This window comes from Pollicipes pollicipes, unplaced genomic scaffold (assembly GCF_011947565.3).
Source record: "Pollicipes pollicipes isolate AB1234 unplaced genomic scaffold, Ppol_2.1 Scaffold_2555;HRSCAF=2994_pilon_pilon_pilon, whole genome shotgun sequence".
In the NCBI taxonomy this organism is placed as follows: domain Eukaryota; kingdom Metazoa; phylum Arthropoda; class Thecostraca; order Pollicipedomorpha; family Pollicipedidae; genus Pollicipes; species Pollicipes pollicipes.
Genome location: NW_023596136.1, coordinates 38,131,123 through 38,151,264, shown reverse-complemented (window position 1 = coordinate 38,151,264; position 20,142 = coordinate 38,131,123). Strand labels below are relative to the sequence as shown.

General features: G+C 57.8%; 1 protein-coding gene across 2 annotated transcripts in view; it reads left to right on the top strand.

Annotated features, from left to right (window-relative positions):
• The first annotated feature begins 9,951 nt into the window (after positions 1 to 9,951).
• The window catches only part of LOC119105057 (protein amalgam), a 54,090-nt gene continuing 43,899 nt past the window's right edge, over positions 9,952 to 20,142 (top strand). For both annotated transcript variants that reach the window (XM_037228691.1, XM_037228690.1), the window contains exon 1: positions 9,952 to 10,108. In XM_037228691.1, coding sequence (XP_037084586.1) covers positions 10,057 to 10,108 — 52 coding nt within the window. In that variant the 5' untranslated portion in view covers positions 9,952 to 10,056. The remainder of the gene's footprint in view (positions 10,109 to 20,142) is intronic.

Below are 20,142 nucleotides of genomic sequence, written 5' to 3'. Positions count from 1 at the left end.
CGGCGCGCGGCGGCCCGGCGGCCGGCGCCGCTCCCGGAGACTGCGCGGAACCGGCCTGCGGCGCACGCCGGGACAAACTCCCTGGGACTGGGCAGGCGGCGCCGCAGGCTGCTTCGTGGTGGACCGCTGTCAGTTCCGGTCGAGAAGAGCTGCCAGACACGCTCTTGCGGTACGCTAATGTCGGGGTTGACGGTGCTTTAGTTCAAGGCGCTTCAAGTTTACAACTTGTTTCGAATTGCGTTCCCCATTGTTCCCTCCGACCGCCAACATCCTTTGTTCTTCCCACTTCCCTCTGCTGCAGGATCCCTTGATGCATATTTCTTCCCCTCCCCCCAGCTATCTGCTTCTATGTCGGTTTAGATGCTGTATCTGTGAATTTATACTGCAGTTGATACGCAAGGAAAATAGCCCAGAATCGATTGCCCGGAAAGATCAGACCCCAGATGAGAACAATAGATCAAGCATGCACACTAATGCAAAGGCTTACTTCTATGAAATTAATACATTGAGGTTGTTTGCATCCAGCCATGATGTAAACCAAATGTCGACAAGAGCGCATGCACAAACCCTCATGGGAATTAATGACTGATGCGATCAGCAGCCTTCAGCACGCTCGCCACGAAGCTGGCAGCAGTCAGTAAGCGCCTCAGATCTTCATGACAATGGTGGCCGACTATGGCTTGGTTTATCGTCATGAACCTCTGTAAATACCAACTTGTAACTCTGAGCAAAAAGGCAACAGCTGGGCACGTGTGGCCCGAAGCCGGTATGCTGGACTATACCCTCACCCATGCCTTCAGCTGGGGCGAACCTCACCAACAAATCATCAACAATTGCTCTCTGTCTCTGTCTCTCTGTCTCTGTCTCTCTCTCTCTCTCTGTCTGTGTCGTCTGTCTGTCTGTCTCTCTCCTCTCTCTCTCTCTCTCTCTCTCTCTCTCTTCTCTCTCTCTCTCTCTCTCTTCTCTCTCTCTCTCTCTCTCTCTCTCTCTCTCTCTCTCTCTCTCTCTCTCTCTCTCTCTCTCCTCTCCTCTCTCTCTCTCTCTCTCTCTCTCTCTCTCTCTCTCTCTCTTCCTCTTTCTCTTCTCTCTCTTTCCAACCTCTATTTCCCCTCTCGCTCGTCACTAAATAGAAAAGGCCGGCCATTCCACAATCCGGGATTACGGCGGCCTCATAATCGTCTGTACCGCAAAACAGTTTAAAGCTTCCATGGGGATGATTTCGGTTTGCTCAATCCATCCGCAGCCGGTTAGAACTGTGCCAACACCCACTCACTATCCACTTCTAATCGATTATACCACTCGTTACTCACCCACTTGCACTTTCCAGCATTTCAGTTATATATCACGGAGGAGTTGGACTCCAAAATATTTCTTGCGTTGTAAGTTGCAGAGCTTCTGGAGAAAATCGTGACTAAAATTACAAGCGCACCGTGGTAGCATTGTATGTTTTTGATACCCACGCTGGTAATTTTCCCAATTCTCCACACCACGCTTCTCTTTACCTATGCCTTGTACACACGCAAAACACACGACACAACACCACAACACACACACATCACACACACACACACACACACACACACACACACACACACACACACACACACACACACACACACACACACACACACACCACACACACACACACACACACACACACACACACACACACACACACACACGCACACACACACACACACAAATATATATATATATATATATGTGAATGTTTTATTTGTATATATTATATGTGAGGTTACCTAAGTCGTAAAGTTCTTCAATGACAGACGACCCCAGCGCTCCTCGGGGCGCAGCGTATGTATAGGTGAACGGATACAGCTCGGAAAGCAATTCGAGTTGGTGTACCAGTGTGGACTGTGGGGTCAGGGAACGGCTCACTCTTCCGTCACGGCTGTGACGCCGGGCGGTGCCCCCAGAGACCAAACTGGTGAGCTCGTGGCAGAAACTAAAGAAATTTAGGAAGAATGCGGCAACTGCACAGAGGCGTACCTTAAAGTTTGTCGTTGTGAAACCGGCAGCTGACGACAATTGGACTCACTTTTCTTGAGAGATGTCGTTAGCGTGATTCAGTAGGATCTGAATTGCATCAAATTACAGTCATTGCCCGCGCATTGCGCTCATATTGACCGCAACTGTAGAAGGTACTCAGGCAAATGATCGCCTTTGTCACATTGATCTCTGCCGGTCTCTCACACAAAGGCTCCACGATTAGCCGATTGATGGGGTGAGCTACCCCTACAACTGTTCGCTTCCTTCTTTGCCTGTGAGCCACTAACTGATAGCGGTTGCATAAATTCTGAGACTTGAGATATTCAAGCACGTCCGTCATAGGAGTCACACATACCAGGTAAGAACAGCTGTAGTGATTGGAAACAACAGTTAGCAAGTTCTCCTTTCCAGTGCATAGGTAGTGAGTTTGGAACGAAATAATTTTGAAATAGCGTCGGGAATCACACATGTGATGTGTGCACAATCTCAAGAAAAAATTCCAGATTTCAAAAAAGTTTCTGAAAAAATTAGAAACAAGGCGCTGGACCGCAAGTATTCTTAAAACAAAATTTCAGCGAACATCCTTGGAGCTCAGACCCCAGAAGACTTCTTTAAGAAACGCTTGAAAGCTGTACCTGGATCCTTGATAACCAAAGATTTGGTACTCAGGAGCACGATCCCAGTACTTATCTCTGATGTCTTAAACACAGCTTCTTGACATAACACATTGGGTCCGCCTAAGCTCGCAAGTTTTGCGTGTCAGATGCAATGCATGCCAGGCAGATACAAGCGGGCAAAACAAGCTCGTGTCCCTTCACCAGATCAGGACACCGCAGACCTGACGGCCCGGGCGTCAAGGTCCCTCCATAGATAAAACTGAGATATCCACTCTGCGTGTTTACAGAACAGGTGAAATACAGGCAGCCAATTTGAAATCAGGTCTGCACATTGTTATGAAATATTTGGCAGACTCTGCCACGAGTTAAAAACAATCTGAATCAGTTTTAACAACGGCCCTGTTGCTTTTTACGGCTTAACCTTTTCTAGAGAGCAGCGTTAGTTCTTAAAAATGCTACACTTAATCATGTCAGAAGATATCGTTTGTTTAGGATCAATTTTAGCGACGTGCTCCCACCGCCTTCCAGAAATCCGAAACATGACGACTCTGTTGCCAACTTAGATCTCAAAACAAAGAAAAGCGACACTTATTTTGTTCAAAAGGAGAGGTTTAGAAGATGTAGTGTTGACCGCTAGAATAGACTGTTGTGGGCCTCTCCCCATCCAAACTCGGGACTCCCATTCCAAAATCTCGCCCTGTATGATCCCCCATTGGGACTCCTCTGAAAAACTATGAGCCCCCAACTCGATATCCGTGGTGATGACTTTGATAGGAAAGTTTTATCATTATTAGTTGATTTGACCTCCTCGGGTACCCCCTGCCCATCCTGGACGCATATCTATACAGGGGACCCTGGTGTGTTCGTAAACTTAATGAGAGCCGTGGCTGACAGTTTGGCGTGTATGTGGTTTGAGTTATCTATTTTAGTTGCATCCTTTATCTTTGGGTGTGTCACAAAATGCTAGATGCTGTTAGATGGCAATTACTCTTAAATGCTTTTTCTGCCTTTTAACGTTTTGCATTTTATGCTCGCTTGCTTTTTTGCACGTCACGCCTACAGTTTGAATTCAATCCATTTCCCTTCATTTGGCTTATTGACTCTTGACATTCGTTGATTTCTCCTTTGACACTTCTGCTTTTTGACTATTTCGCTGCTTGCATTTCGGCTTTATCGTTTTAACTTTTTGGGTTCTTGACTTTTGCCTTTTTTGCTTTCTGCTTTTGATTTTTGTCTTCACCTTTTGCATCGGGGCCCGCTGGGACACCGAGGCGTCGATATCTGGATCTGGTTTCGATCCGCATTATCCAGCCACTCCGCAAATTGCATTTTTACCTTTCCCTTGTTAAATGGAAGTAAAGCGGAAGCAGGGGCGCTGCCAAAGGAGGGTGCGGGTCGGCCGAGCTCTCTCCCCTAAAAGCCCGGATTTTTCGTTTTCACCATGGAAAGCTGCGGGCGTAAAATCAAAATGGGCGTGATGCTTACACACCGAGCTCCGTGCCGCGCACTCAACAGCGTCCTGGGTGCACCAGTGAGGAAAAGTTAGCTTTTCTACGTGCTCTTCTTAATTGCAATATTGTAAAATAGTTACGCTTGGTAGTGCGGCTTAAGAGAAAAAACTCACGAATTTGTACAACTCAACATCCTAAACTGCACTTCCTTTCGACAAACTGCAGTAAGTTACAATTACTTGACAAAAATATATTAGTTTCTAAATCGTTCAATATCTAGACCGGATCAGCCGGGGCGTTTAAGTTGAAATTTCGTCATGGCTCAACCAAGCTCACCCGGACCCCGCCTTGTTCGTCACAGTTACTTAACGCCCGAAGTGCCGGCGAAAAATAATGCGGAAGGAACTTAATCCCAATAACGATAAAATACGGCCACATAGCCCGCGCTATACTTCATATAACTGGCCCCGATGTTTTCAAAAAAACGGACATGTGCAATGAAGGTCACCGGACCCGGTTAGTCTCCCGACGCAGTCACACGTCATGTTTGCTGTCTTGAACAGACTGTATGGTCCCCATACCTCGCACGACGGAGGTCTATTCGGCTGATGATTACGCGGTGCACAAACGGTACCTGTATTGTCACAGTCATGCAGCTATTCGCCAGCGTAGGCAAGCAATTGACGCTGGCAGCACATCATTCAATGCACCCATCCTGATGCCCTATCCGGAACCGGTAGGCCCAAACCAAACAGTTGTTTCAAAGGGCCTGTTTGTCACGGAGCGAGGCCGCGCGAACGCTGCATAAAAAGTGGCGGGAGGCCACTGGCCACACACAATACTAACGTGCTATAAACGCATCCGCTAGAATGAGTCCTGAGTTTGCAGGCTGTTCGTATATAATGCGAGTTATTTGCTATGTTGATTTGGCGTCATTTTGACCTCGCGTTATGCAATATCTTTTGCGCCTCGTATCGAACGGCGCGCCATCGTATGTGAATGTATGCTGGCGTTCCTCGCTGCGGCCGCTCACTACAGAGTCGGACATCAGTCAGTTCGGTACAGGAGCCTGCGGCCCAGTCGGCGGGCTCGTAACCATTCACAGCTGCCAGCGCCGGCATTGGCGGGGCGCCTGGTCTGCTGCCCGACATCACCGGCGTCTTCAGGACGCCGCGCACCGCTAGCGTCTCCAGGACTCCGCACATCGCCGGCGTCTTCGGGACGCCGCACATCGCCGGCGTCTTCAGGACGCCGCACATCGCCGGCGTCTTCAGGACGCCGCACACCGCCAGCGTCTCCAGGACGCCGCACACCGCCAGCGTCTTCAGGACGCCGCACATCACCAGCGTCTCCAGGACGCCGCACAGAACCGGCGTCTTCAGGACGCCACTGCGGCCGGCCGGCCATTTGTCCGGACGTGACCAGCGCGGAGCGGTCTACCCGCCGTCTCAGCATGCTGAACCAGACCCGCGTGCTGCGCGGCGTGCTGCTGGCCGGCTCGGTGCTGACGCTGACCGGGCTGCACGTGGAGCACGCTGAGCTGCCGACCGGCTGGCGCGCCGCTCGTCTCCTGGCGCTGGCGCTGACGCTGACCGCCATCGCCACCAACACAGCCGAGGCGGTGACGGCGAGCAACGTCTTCGGTTTCCTGTACGCCTCGATAATCGCCATGACGTCCTACCACGCGCTGGTGCTGCTGCTGTACCTGTCGCGCCAGCGGCGACGGCTGCACCGCCTGCTGCACCGGATGACTGCGCTCGCGCGCGCCAGCGCCACCTACCACAGGACGTGTGACGATGTCAGTTTCAGACAACACACCATCACCCTCGCTGCCCTGACGACATTGTCGGGCTTCATCTGGGTGGGCGGTTTTTTCGCGGGCGGTCAGCTGCACCATCCCGTCTACCTGTTCCCGGTGATGGTGCCTGCGGCGCTGCGGGAGCCGCCAGGGTACTGGGTGGTGCTGATCCTCCAGGTGGTTTTCGTCATCACGTCATTTGCCATGACGCTCACCTTCGACTTGGTTCTCATCGGATTTCAGAGTGCAATCGTCTCACAGACAGCGCAGTTCACCCAGTATGCCTGCCAGTGCCTGAACGGCGGTGACGACGGCGGCGGCGGCGGTGGCGGCAGTGACGGCGGAGGTGGAGGCGGCGGCGGAGACGGCAGGGGCGTTAAAATCAAACCAGCCGCCGAGTTCAGCGGGGGGCTCGCCCACACCGACGGAGAGCAGCCCACCACCCGGGACGTGGAGGCTCGCCTTCCAGACCCGGACCAGCCCGTCATCTGGAGCGTCGAAGGCGACGTTTCAGAGCCTGACCAGTCCCGCGCCCGGACCGCCGAGGAGCCGGCAGCCGGCGGTGGCGACCACAGTCCGACTCCGGCGCACCTGGCGTCGCCGCGTGTCTCAACCCTGCTGTCGCGGCGGCTGCGCCTGCTGTCCGAGGCGTATGGCGCCGTGCGAGCGCTGGCAGAGGAGGCGGCCGACCTCTGCTCCCTGCCTACCGCCAGCCTGCACACCAGCGTGACTGGCATCCTCCTAGTCGGCGGCTACGTCAACATCTCCCAGTACCGCAACGGCGACACAGATGTCGTCCAGCGTTCCGCCATGACCTTCTTCCTGCTGATCAGCGTGCTCAAGCTGGCGACGGTGTGCTCCGTGGGCAGCAAGCTTATCGAGGGCAGCCAGCAGCTGCACGACACGCTGATAGGCAGCTGCTGGTCGCGGCATCTGCTGACGGCCGCCGACCGCTTCTCGCTGCAGCTGCTGATCGAGCGGACGCGTCGGCCGCTGTCCTTCGGCGGCGCCGACTTCTTCACCGTGCAGAGGACCACCATGCTCTCCCTGCTTAGCTTCGTGCTCACCTACTCCGTCATCATGGTTCAGATGCGGGTTTAGAGCGCTTCTCGCCCCCGCGAGCGGGAGAGCCAGGCAGAAGCGCGGCACACTCACATCGCGGCGCAATCATGACACCGATGCTGGCATCCTAGCGCACTCGGGCTGAGAGCGGTAGCACCAGCTCTCAGATCTTTGTTGGTCGTTTATTGGTGTTTTCGGCGCGTTGACTGCAATGGTCATTTTGCGCCAACAGCTCACAAATCAAATTTGCCGCCAGCCACCCAACGTCCAATTTGGTGCCTTTAGCAGGATATTAAAACAACAGCGAACGGCATGCACTGAGTCACGCACAGGCATAACTTGCTCTCGCCTAGTCATGGCACGCACAGGTATGTTCTTACACTGTGCACACTAGCGTGGTGTAATGTCGACCGACTGAATCTCGTTGTTACTGCACGCTCGCACGTTGTTACTGCACGTTGTTACTCGCACGCTGTTACTCATACATTGCTGAAAATATGCATTCTTTGTGTCATAAGTTTCATGTTTGGCAGGGCCTCAATACTTGAAATCGTACAAAGCTGTGGAATAAATTTTCAGATGTCATGCTGACTGTGCTGACTTCCGCGAATAATACAAATTGGCGCATTACCGCTGACACAATGCGGTAATCCAGTCTGATCAAGGGTTCTGAGCAATAAACGCTTTTTTTTGTTTGAGAGAGGGAGAGGGGGGGGGGAAAGAGAGAGAGAGAGAGAGAGAGAGAGAGAGAGAGAGAGAGGAGAGAGAGAAGAGAGAGGGATGATATATATATATATATATATATATATATATATATATATATATATATATAACAGTCCCATGTTCAGGGGACGCGGATGACCGCTCGGCAGCTGCCACCGTGGAGCGGCGTCGACATTCCATCACCTGACTGCGACCCAGCCCATACACACACACACACACATGGGCCGGGGAGAGAGCACCCATCACGCCTCGCCGGCCGGCCGCTCGGACCTTGCGCGCGTCAAGCGGCCGCTGGGCCGTGCGCGCGTCCGGCCGGTCGCGCAGCGCGGCCACATTACCGGCCGAGCGTCATCTGTCATCAGTCTGACAGCCGACCGGTGCCGGACACGGGGCGGCGCCACACTTAGTGCAGTAGAGACACCGGGGGGAGGGGGGGGGGGGGCTGACAGAAATCGAGGAGCGGGAATCGATGAGCGCGAGCGAGGGGGATGACGTGTGCAGAAAACGTGCGGGCCGTTGAGCACCTGCTGCTTGCGGTGGATCTTGCGGTGGATATGTTGCCACACACATTTGCTACATGAGCACGGGTGTGTAAGCTTTTCACACAGCAACACTAGACAAGACAATTTGAAGCTTATGCGAAAGAGGTTTAGCACATCGCGCTGCATTGTAAATGAGTAATAACACAGCCCTGCCCTCAAGTACATACACGCGAGAACGACCCATTTCGATTTTTGTGCCTTGTGTTGCAGTCAAAGACTTTCACTGAGCACAGAAATCCTTGTCCCACTCCGGACCCGTATCCGTTCGACCACGACCGCGAACAGTTATAGGAAGGTGTCCATCGTCGCGATGCGTGCTCTTGTCGCCCGTTTGGTGGACGCCTTCCGCCACCTCCTGTCCTGGCCAATATTTATCGGGGCGGGAGTGAGATCCGGAGCCCCGAAAACTCACCCCATAACAGTGCACACTGCACAACCGCGGTACGACCGATACTAAACGGTAAGTCAGTCATTAGGGACGTTTCCATGGTGGGTTACAGTTACCGTCAATGTTAAGCCATTACCCCCTTGTAAAGTCACTGACTTAAGTAGACGGTGCCGTTACGCTCTTTGATGTCATGTATTTTATCATTTTCAACATCATTTGGTGCGATAAGGTGATACGTGGTTTCCGGAGCGTTGGACAGTTGGTAGCTGTACGCAGTGTTATGGAACATTTGCTAAGGTATCACGGGAAGGAAATTTTGTAATTGCTAAGTGCATTGGTAAAATGTCCGAAAGATGTTCAAGAAGGCACCGACTGCACCACGTCCGGCGTTCATCGACTGCACCGGCGACCGCACTAATGTGTTGTAATCATGGCTGCGTGGAGGAGCTGAAGTATTTTGCGCTAAATATGACTTACCTGTCCGAACTGGCACGTCTGCTCGAGCATACCAATTCGATCAATGAAATACGCTTGCGTTTGCTCGATGTGCCAAGAGAGAAATCGACTTGGTACGCATCGAAATTGCACCCCGGAACCAGCTCGGCGTCTGAAAACTGTAGGCAGCCGAATACTGCGCCCCTGAAAATTGACGGACGCTGTGAGCACCTAGTTCCCAAGATTACTCAAAATAATCAGATGTTATCTAAAAGAAGCTTAATAACTTGGACCGCAACGAGTCGCACTGCGATATCAAGGATACACAAATCAAACATTATTACGCTGCCGCGGTTCGCAGCGATCAGACCCGATACACCGGGCCGCGCTGGACCGATGCTGTACGTGGGTTCGATGGAATGACAGCTGAGCCGGTGCTCTCCGCTCTTGGCAGCTCCGACCGTGGCCGCCCGGTGATGACAGCGGCGCCTCCGACACCTCACGCTTCCTGGACCTTTTACGGCACGCCCGCCGCCCCGGCCGTCCGAGCGAGTCGGACGTCAGCGAGCGCACTCTGGGCAGCTCATGCCGGCAGTCCACTGGCAGCTCCCCGCCTCAGTAATGAAGCGAGCCTCACCGTGTCCCGGCGCCGGGGTGCTCACCTGTCGCGGCCGACCGACCTCCGCATGTCCCCCTTTCCGACCCTTCCGCGCGTCGCCCATTGTCCAGCGTTGATGTGGCGCCGCTCCGCCGTGCCCGCCGCCCACCTGGCTCGCCGCCTGCCCGAGGGCACCGGACCGGGGCGGGGTCCAGGTGACCGGGCAGGAGGTCCTGAGGGTGGCGCGGCCGCGCCCGCAGATGGCGCTGCCGGCACCGGGCTCGATGACGCCCGCCACCGCCGGCCGGCGCCGGCAGTCGCGGTGCGTCTGCCCGTCAGTGCCGGTGGAGTGCGTGCGTCCGCTCGTGGTGGTCCGGCTCGGCGAACGTCGTGCCGTGAACGGAACGCAGCGAGAGGTGCCCGCTGACGAGGATGGCGTCTCGACTCTGGCTGCTGGTGGTGGCGCAGCTGCTGCTCCTGGCAGGTACGGCCTGGCGCGGGCCAGACGCCAGCCTGTGAACCTCTGCGTGCTTGTTTCAGTGGCCGACAACAGTTCTTTTCCGAAGCCTGATGACCCGCAGAAACGACGCTGTAGGAACCGCGCTGGCGTCGAGCCATCAACAGTACCACGAGTACTAAGCCAAATAGCTTAACGTGAAGAGGGACAGGCTAGAATTGGCACGCAAAACATGTTGGGGTTAAAATGATGCACACCATACCAAATGCAACTGACGAAGGACTGCAGAGTTGGAAACGTTAGGTGCGCAGCGGCCAAATGCAGTTGGATAATGGCGGTGGTTTTGGGCGGTGATCTTGGCGGTGCCGTGATTAAGCCGAAACGACGTGCGTTTTAGCAATGAATAAAACAGGCTCACATAAATTTTCAAAATGAAAACAAAACAACATAAGAAACGAGAGGCATCAAGCCTGGATGCCGGTGACGGTGACACCACCTTAAACTACCGTATGCGTTTCAGCGCGTGAATTTGCATAAGTATGCGTATGTTTCCTTATGAGAACGTTAACATCAGTATCGGTCATATGCTTGGGAGTTTCCTGTGTGTCACGTCCGAGACCCGTCGCCAACGGCCGGAGTTATTCTGTGCCGATTTACTTCCACCAGAAGGCACGCAGGCGACGGAGTAAGTCACGTGGTTTTCCAACGAGGCCATGCTGCACCGTGGGATGCAGAGGTAGCTAGGCTAACATGCAGTGGTGTTCTCGTGCTGATGGTGTGGATGGAACGGTGAATATTTCCTGCTCTGTACATCGGTCCGATGATGACCCCTGTCAACATGACCAAGTCACCGCCCTCCAGCCTGCGTCAGACCTCTGGGGGCGCCGCAGTCGGTACGTTAAGACCCTCCAACCAGGCTTACCGCCCCGCGCTCACGCCATCCGTGCAGTCTCGCCGCCGTGCTCTCACGCTATCTGCCCAACCTTGCCGTCGTGCCCTCATGCCATCCGCCCAGCCTCACCTCCGTGCTTTCGTGCCACCCACTCAGCCTCGCCGCCGTGCTCTCACGCCATCCGCCCAGCCTTGCCGTCATGCTCTCGTGCCATCCACCCAGCCTCGCCACCGTGCTCTCACGCCATCCGCTCAGCCTCGCCGCCGTGCTCTCACCCCATTCACCCAGCCTCGCCGCCGTGCTCTGACGCTATCTGCCTAACCTTGCCGTCATGCCCTCATGCCATCCGCCCAGCCTCACCGCCGTGCTCTCACGCCATCTGCCCAGCCTCACCGCCGTGCTCTCACGCCATCCGCCCAGCCTCGCCGCCGTGCTCCCACGCCATCCACCCAGCCTCGCCGCCGTCGCCTGACCATAAGCAGTCGGCAGCGCGATGCCTCGGTGGACGGCCGGTCGCTGCGGCCGCGGCCATGGCCCCGTCACGGCGGCGTGCGTGCCCGCGTGACGCGCGACGCGTGACGGGCCCACTGCCTGCGGCGGTGTGCCTGCCAGCCGCCGGCTGTGGCGCACGTGTTCCCCGATTGTCGACACCTAGGCGATGGCGCGCCAGCGTGAGCGATGACCTGCACCTGTGCCGTCGAGCAGGGGCGTGTTTGCGAACGGCGTCTCCGGAATGAACACGGCCGGCCTGCAATCCAACGCGAGCCTCCCCTCGCTAACGACGGTGGCGACCGGGCCCTGCCAGTGGCAGGGTCAGTTTTGGCGTGGTCGCTCGTGCCCCGAGCCAGCCAGACCTGCCAAGAGATGTCGTGCCCACCGCTGTTTTGCCGCAGCCCCTTCGCGTAATTTCCATTTTCAATCAACGCAACTGCTCCAACAGACGCAAAAACGTGGCCTGTGGCAAAACAGAGCGGGAGTGAAGCGCCAGACGCAAACAAACATCTTCTACCTGCGTGTGTAAAATAAACAGCGGTGCAAAACGTATGAATACACGCATTTAGCTCACGGAACATGTCCGGTAAGGGGGGCAAATGTCGGCTGTTTAACTGCGCTATGCCAATACAGCCGACACATAAGCGCTCAGCTGTATTGCATGCGTCGTTGACGTCAGAGATGACCCCAACAGAAGCCAGGTCGTCGGAAATGCTCAGGCACTCTTCTTATCAGCACCGTCCCTTGTGATAACCGAGAACACGGCTCCGCACTCTGGATTTCAGTATCACGCTGTCCGGATAGTGTATCGATCTCACGTTGGGTTAAGAGCCTTCAATAGATAGCCGATTTCTTTCACGTCATAAGATTACGGGTGTACAGCGACGTAATGATTTCACAGCAGCCCCTGGAGTGGAGGGTGGAAGGAAAAAGAACCGTGGACAAGATGTATATCGAATTAATGGGGGTCTCATGTGTAATCATAGTAATTTGGTGGTAAAGTGGGCTGGAATCGGAAGAGGATCGAGGGCTTAGAAACATTCGCGGAAACAATCAAATTAACTCCGTCTGCGTGGGTTCGTAGACCGAAGACTCGCAGCCGGGTGGTGCCGAGACATTGTGTGACATGTGGACCCTGACCAATGACACCAGGACCTGGACCATCACAATGACATGTGGACCTTCTGCGCTCTGCTCTGGGTTTGTAGAGCTGAGAAGCAGCAAACGGGTTGTCCCAGCCGTCCATAGCACGGTCAGTTAGCAACTACTGGGCCGAGTAGGTCAGCAGGTAGTGGGCGGTGCTGTCAAAGCATTGTACGACATATAGCAACGCTCCTCTTGTGCCTCCTGGCTTCAAAGGCCGCAATAAAAGTCAGAACTCTCCACAAATAGTCAGTGAACTTGAAACGCTTTTACCAAGGTTCGAACGCTTTTTCAATCTTCGTACAATAGAGATGTAAGCGAAGACAGCAGGCTCCTCTTGGTTGCTATGCTGTCATGTATGTCATACCGTATTTGCCTCACCAGGCATCAAAAGTAATAGCTTGCTATCCAATCACATCAGTAAATTTTGTTTAAGGACTGCTTTGTGTCATAAGACATTCAAACAGCCTCCTGAAGTTCGTCCCAGGATTTGCAGCTGTCAGGGTTTAGTGTGGTTGCAGTTGGCACAATTCGTCCAGTTCACTTAACCGCGGCTCAAAGCACGGACAGTCAGTGGACAGTAAGCAGCAATGCAATGCAAAGCAATGGACAATGAGCACTTTGAGCCCCGAAGCCTCCTTGCGCAACTTTGAGCTCCATGCTCGCGAAGCGGTCCTCGGCCACACGCTGAAACGCGCCGTAGCGGTTGTGAACGAGCACTCCAGCGACTTCGTCTCCAGCGACCGTGAACAGCTTCTGGTCGGCCTGCCTGCGGGCTCTCCAATGACGCCTCGTTCGCCGACGCGAGATTTTACGGCCCCCCTCTCCCGCCCGGCCCCGGTGCCGCACATGCGGCGCGCATTCCATCCGCGGCGTTCTCACGTCCGCGAAGCCCGACGCCTTCCGAATTGGCGCTATTCGCCGAATAAAGCAGGATGTATTGCCGCTTCATTTGAGCTAACGACGACACCGATCCATCAGGACAGATAGACTCTGATGGGCGCGCAGATAGGCGGGCCGGGCGACGGGCCCGGCAGGGACGAGCTGAACAAACTCGGCACCGTCGGCTCCGGGGGAGGCGGCGACTCCCGCGAGCGGGCATCTGGCCGTCGCCCAACCCCGCCGCAGCGGGGCTGGGCGACGCGGGTAGCGGCCCCCGTTATCACTGCCGCCGACAGCGGCTCTGAAGGTGCCACCGGACGTGCTGCAGTGGTGGCAGCAGACGGCAGACGCGCCCGGTCGTCACATGCGTGGCGCGTCTGACTGTCTCTGGCCACTGCGCCGCCGCCGCAGTAGTCGTACGGCGGCGCGGTCTGCGCCGGCGGCCGGCCTGTCACTTTCATCAGAGCCCGTCGCTGCTGTTATGAAACCCTGTCAGAGCGCCGGCAGATTTCCTCCCGTTGCCGGTGCGTCAGCAAACAAGCGGAAGCCTTTGGCCACCATATGCCATTGTTTACCGTAGAATGGACAGCGGCGCGATTCATTTCCGATAATGGACATCTCGCCTCGGGCGTAACAGAGCCACGCACTTCCGCCGGGCGTGTCCAGTGGCGGCGGCGCACACCGGGCCAGCGGCGGGCGACGGCGGCCAATTACCGGCCGTCTATCAGCGGCAACCTCAGCGATATTGATGGCAACCCAGCGGCCCAGCGCCGCCAGCGGAGAGAACGTCGGGGCGCCACGCGAAGAAAGTGACGCAGCGGCGGCGGCTGGCGCGTGGAGGCCGCGCCGCGCCGGCACCCGTCGCACGGATCGCCGCCCGCGGCGCGGCTGACGCGGCGCACCGCCGACGAGCAGATGTCGCTCGCCGGTCCTTCGGCGTCGTCACCGACGGATCCCGCCGGCAGGTCGTCACCGACGACTGGTGTGCGCACGCAGCGCGGCGCGGCAGGGCACCGAGTGGACCGCGGCTGCGTGAGGACCCCCGCCCCGCCCGGTCGTCCCTGGGACAGCGTCGCGCCCATGGGCAAGTCTTTCGTGTATTTGAAAGACTCGCTTCGTATTCATGATGCAATTTATCCAATGTCAATGGCATTATCTGAAATAAAGGAACAAATAAACAAGTAAGCAATTAAGCCCCATTTTTAAACGATAAGACAGCGCGTACAGATCTTGTGCAGAGGGCATCAACGCAATAGCCTGATGCGTCCCCCAATGAGAAATTCCACTTTTATCCCCACTCCACCAGCCTTCTCCAGGGTCGCCCCCCCCCCCCCCCCCCCACCGTCGCCAGGCCGCGACAGTCGAGACGGTGGCTGGCGCTGCGGCGCGCCGCTCCAGTTCCCGCTGTCGTTAATCAGACGGAGGCCGCGGTGGTGAGGGGAGGAGACATCCGTGGCGCGGGGAGACGCTCGGTCACGCCGCGTTCGTCTCGCGGGAAGGGGTGAGGACGGGAGGCGTTAGTCCGCGCCCACCGCAGAGCCCCTGACAAACGAGGCCGCTAGAATGCTGCCCGACGTGCGCCAATGAGTGTCGCAGGTCTGGTGGTATCAGCTGTCGCGAGCTCCTATAGTGCTGATTTTTGTGGCGATACTGTGCTGGACTTGTCCAGGATCCGTCAATGGCTTACTCCCTGTTTAACCCATATATCAGGTGTGCTCTGGTTTCGGCGCTGTTATCGCCACCTTTCCCGTCTTCGGCAGTCTGCGTCAAAGCACGTCACGAGGGTCGTCGCCGCCTGCCAGCGATTCCGCCAGGGGGCGCCGCAGGCGTTGACCTTTGACATCGTGGCTTTTCTCTTCCGCGTCTGATAGCCAGCTGACGGCGGCATGCCTGGCGCCGCGACAGCCTCCTGCTGCTCCTGTCCGCTTCTTAAGCGCTTTTCACTGGTCTCCGCCGCTCTTGTGCTCGAGCGCCTCAATGAAGTCGTGATGAAGTGGGCGTTTACTGCGGCGACGGTGGGACAAGCCGGCGACTTCCCGCCGACCTCGTGGTACTATAGGCAATGCGTTGCCATTTGGTCTGCTGTCCTCCCCGCCACTTCTTGGGATGTCCAAAGCGGTGTCTGTCCTTTCTCACCTGGCTGTGGACATGCCGTGATGAAGCGTGCTGCTTCATCTTCTGCATGAAGCCTTAATGGCGGGAAGATGCTGCAGCCCGGGCCATCCATTATCTGTCCTGCAGCTCATTGTGACCTTTGACTCTGACCCGCGCCAGTCACGCCTTTCAATCCCTATCACATTCCCGTCCCGCAGCTACTTCACGCCCGCCCCCCCCCCCCCTCGATCTCGTGCCCGTAACACTTTGGCGACACGACCGTGGGCAGCGACTCGAGTCGGCGGACGGCAGCCGTGTCCACGGGCTCTCATCGAGCGCGGTCGCGCCGTCACGCGCGGTTCGCCTGCACTCTTCCGTGACGCTCCCGGACGCCCCGCGCGAGTCCGTGACCCCGCCGCGACACGTTCGTGACCTGACCGTGACGCCTCCGTGACCCCGCGCGCCGGCTCGGTGCCGCCCGTGCGGAAGCCGGCCGGCCGCGTGCTGTGGCGGCGCTCGCTCCCGGCGCCTGCCAGCCGAACCGGGCGGATGATCGGCCCGACAGCCGGCACCACGCATGACCGAGCCACTCAGCTGACTCGACGGCTCAGCTGACTCGCCGTGGAGCCGGCAGCCGTCGGCCAATAGCGGCAGGCGCCGGTCGAGGAGATCCCAACAGGGCTTATAAAGACCGAGTGGGGAGGTTTTTGTCACCTAGCAAAAAGCGCACGCGGCTCTCAGGTGTTGTAGGCCTCGCTACACTGTCCGTAGGCGGAAAGCACTCACCTGGCTCGCTTTCTGGGTCGAGTGGCGCGACGAGGTCGTGTTTTAAGGCCCCGCGAGATAGAGCTATTTCAGCGCCGTCTGGGCATCTCGGAAATGGGCGCAATGCGGGCGTCGGAGGAGTTGGACAGCGCGCGGCCCCGGAGACCGATGTCAGCGGTGTCCGGCGGCCGCCGCTGCCAGCGCTGGCGGCCGCTGGCGCTGACTCATCGGTCGCGGGCCCATGTCACCTGTCGCGGCGCCCTCCTCCTCTAAATGTCAGCGCGCCTCGGGTGCACTCGGGCCCGCGGCGCTGCCAGCGGCGTCGATCTCGGACGGGCTCGGGCGGCGGCGCGCCAGCCCGAGCTCCCGTAGCCGAGGCGACGGCCGGCCGCTCGCCGCGACGCGGCCGCCAGCGGGCCGCCGAATCTGGCGTCCACGTGGGCGTGTTGGCGCCACCGGTCCGCGGAGACACGGCGGCCGGCCATGAATGGCGATCATGATCGTGTCGGACCAGAGATTAGCGCGGCGGCCTTCTGCCGGTCATGGGATCACAGCCGGCGCTCTGCCCGCTGGGCTGCGGGGCGGACAGGTGCGGCGACGAGGAGCGCGCCAGACAGACGAGGCTCGTCGCCGCGCCGAAACTCAGCACCATAAGCACGGCTTTGGCTGCCCAGCGACGCCACATTCATGCGCCGAAATCGGTGCCGGCGGGATTACCATGTCGCCGCCGGATTACCATAGTCGCACATCACGATTCGTTACGGAGCGCTCGTCGTAATCCCCGGGCACGCTGCGCGGCATGCGTCTGTGCGGGAGCGCGAGCTGCGGCCTCCGCCGAACGACGTCCCACGTGGGACGGCGTCTTGGCGACTGGTCCGTTGCCTGCAGGCCGTAGCCGCAGGCGACTAACGACTGGGCTGTTTGCGCGGCGCCGCAGAAGCGCCAAGATTTACGGTGGGCTAGTCCCGCCCAGCCCGCGCACTTCCGGGCTGTGTTGACTACGCGCTAATTTATGGCCGTATTTTGAAAACACTGACGCATTCGCCAAGGTGAGCGCAGAGCGCGCTGATTGCAGCGTGGCCGATGAAAGGGTTTCCCTGATGACGTCACGCGTTGCCACAGTGCTGACTCACCTGGTGACAAACGGCGCTGACAGTGGTGGCCAACACGGGCCCCGCCCTTATGCTGGTTGCATGACTGTTGTCAAACAATTCGACTGTCGACCGAGCCGACCACGGCAAAGGCCCGTGAACGCTTCACGCTCTCTCTTGCGCAGCATTTCCTGCCACAACCGGTCCCGATGCGGTGGACAGCCTGTGTGATGGTGCATTGCATCGAAGCCCTACAGAATCTCGCACATCCACTAGTCCTAGCAGAAGCATCCGCAGCATCGCATCATTATTCAGCCCTCGACAGCGCCCTTTCGGCCCGGCTATGGCGTATCGTTCAATCGCCATCCAAAGCGTTTCTTTCCAGGAGCTCATAAATCACCGCGACGCATGGCTGTCTCGTCGGACGGAAAAACAAAGCTCTTGAACGCCCGAATGTCATCGATGTCAACATAAGACTTGTCTCTCTTAATGGAGGGATAATCAAGCGAAGATGGCTGGTGTTAAACCAAAACCGAGTTGGGTTGGGATAGTTGTTTTTTATTGCCTCCGGACACAGCACGGTGCCGAATATCTCCTCTAAAACTCAGTAAATCGGCTTCGTTTTTTTAACAGACTCCATAAGAGCGTAATACTTCGCACAAGAAGCCCTACAAAGACGCTTATAGCGGTTGGCCCGCGTGCAGCGCCTCCCCAGACCCGAGCGCATCAGCGAATGCGGAGCTGGGACGCGACACCAATGCGCCGTGTTGGCCCTAATGCGCCGGAGCTCGGCGCCGTTCCGCCCCACTGCGGACTTCCGTCTGCTCCGAGAGCGGCGTCCGCGGGAGACCCCGAGAGCGGCGGGGCTCGGTCTCCGTCGCCGGGCGGCTCCGGGGCGCCGGCGCCGGCCGACGCGGCCGCCGTCCGCTCGCCGCCGTGGCCCGGGCGCGCCTCGCTCGTGCCGCATGACGGACATGAGACGGACATCGGTGGGTCAATGACACGGCTCCGCGGCGGAAACCGCAGGCGGCGGCGGCAGTCCGGCGTCCGTCGCGTGGCCTTTGTCGGGTCGGCGGCGGCGGCGGGCGGCGCTTCTTCCACCGGACACGGGTCGGAGCACCTTTGTCCGCCTGTCCGGCCGACCTGCCCCCAGCTTTGTCCGCCTGTCCAGACGGCCCGCCCGTCCTTGTGCAGCTGTCCGCGCCCCGGTCCGACCAGCGGCCTGTCCGTCGGACCCTGACGGGTCCCGCCGGTCAGCGAGAAGGAGATGGAGACGCCCCACCTGACGGGTCCCGCCGGTCAGCGAGGAGATGGAGACCTCTGTCCTGCCCTGTGGACCAGATCCTGAGTCGTCGACGCCGTGCGGAACGCGGAGGCGGCGGTGCCCGGGAGTGGGTGGCGGCGTCGCGCCCCCCTGCACCAGACACGGTTAATGCCCCGCGCAGGCGGAACGAGCGGGCCGCCGTCGGCCCACCTGGCCGCACCGTGCGCCGCGTAGCAGCGCCAACCCAAGCCGCATTAAATCGATAACGGCATAAACACGGGCCGGCGAGCCATAGCGGAGAGCCGTCCGCGTTGCAAACCAGAATAGGCGACCCGGTTCGGCGCGCGCTCTCTGCCGCCGCCGCCTGCGACTATGCGGGACTCCCCTCGCTCGGCTGACGGGCCTGACGAGGGCTACTTCCTCCGCGGTGGCCATCGGCGGGGGTCGGCCGGCGCAGTCAGCGCGGCCCCGGTGCCACCGAGAGTGGCGTCGTCAGCCCCTCTGCAGCGTGGGCCTGCGCTGTCGTAGCGCATGGTGTTGGCAGATTGTGCTCGGTTCGAGCCTCGAGTGGCAGGCTTGTGGGCGTGTGAGGTAACTGTTGAAAGGCCAAGTTCCAGGCTGAAGGAGCTCATGCCATTGCTGTGACAGAGCGACGTCTTTCTGGCAAGATGGTCCGTTATAAAGTTATCAAATTCGAAGGCAAAACTCGCAGTTGACCGTGACCGGTCTCCATGAAACTTCCAGTAAGCCATCTGTCCTGAGGACACGTTTTAGCGAGGCGTCACTGCTTTGAGCGTAAGCCACGCAGCAGTACGACCTTCTCAGAAAGCCACCACTGTCGGCCGCGGCGTCGTCAGCTGGCTGTCACTGGCGGCAGCACGGCAGGCCGTCAGACGGCCGGCCGGTCGCTCTTACCAGCAGCAGACTGGCCGGCTCGGGCCGCCGCCGCCACCGCCGCCGGCGCCAGCACGCCGGTTGCTTGATACTATCAATGTCATTCGCGAGTGGAACCGGTCGTGGAGCGTATGGTGCCGCTGCTCAAGGACACAGCCATGAGGTCACATCGGCAGGAAAGACGGCAAGGTGAAGCTGGCTGCCGACTTAGCATGCTGTTCGGGCGCGCTGGCAAGGGTGATGTAAGCGTTAGCACGCTGAATCTGACAGTACATGCGTGCCAGATTGGAGGCAAGATTCGGAATGTTTTCAGACCAATTTTCTCTGAGCTGATAACTATCTTGAGTGCAGACTGCCGCGCCGTTTTTTAGGCTAGTCTCGACGCGTGGCCTCAGCAGTCGGTAACAACTAAAAGTTTCTGGTGGTGCAAGCATGGCCCGGCATCCAAGCACACAACTCTTAGCATGGCCTTCGCAGCCTGTTTACATGAGTATATGACACTGAGTAACCATTTCGTTTGTCCGGCTGTGAGACATCCGTGGGC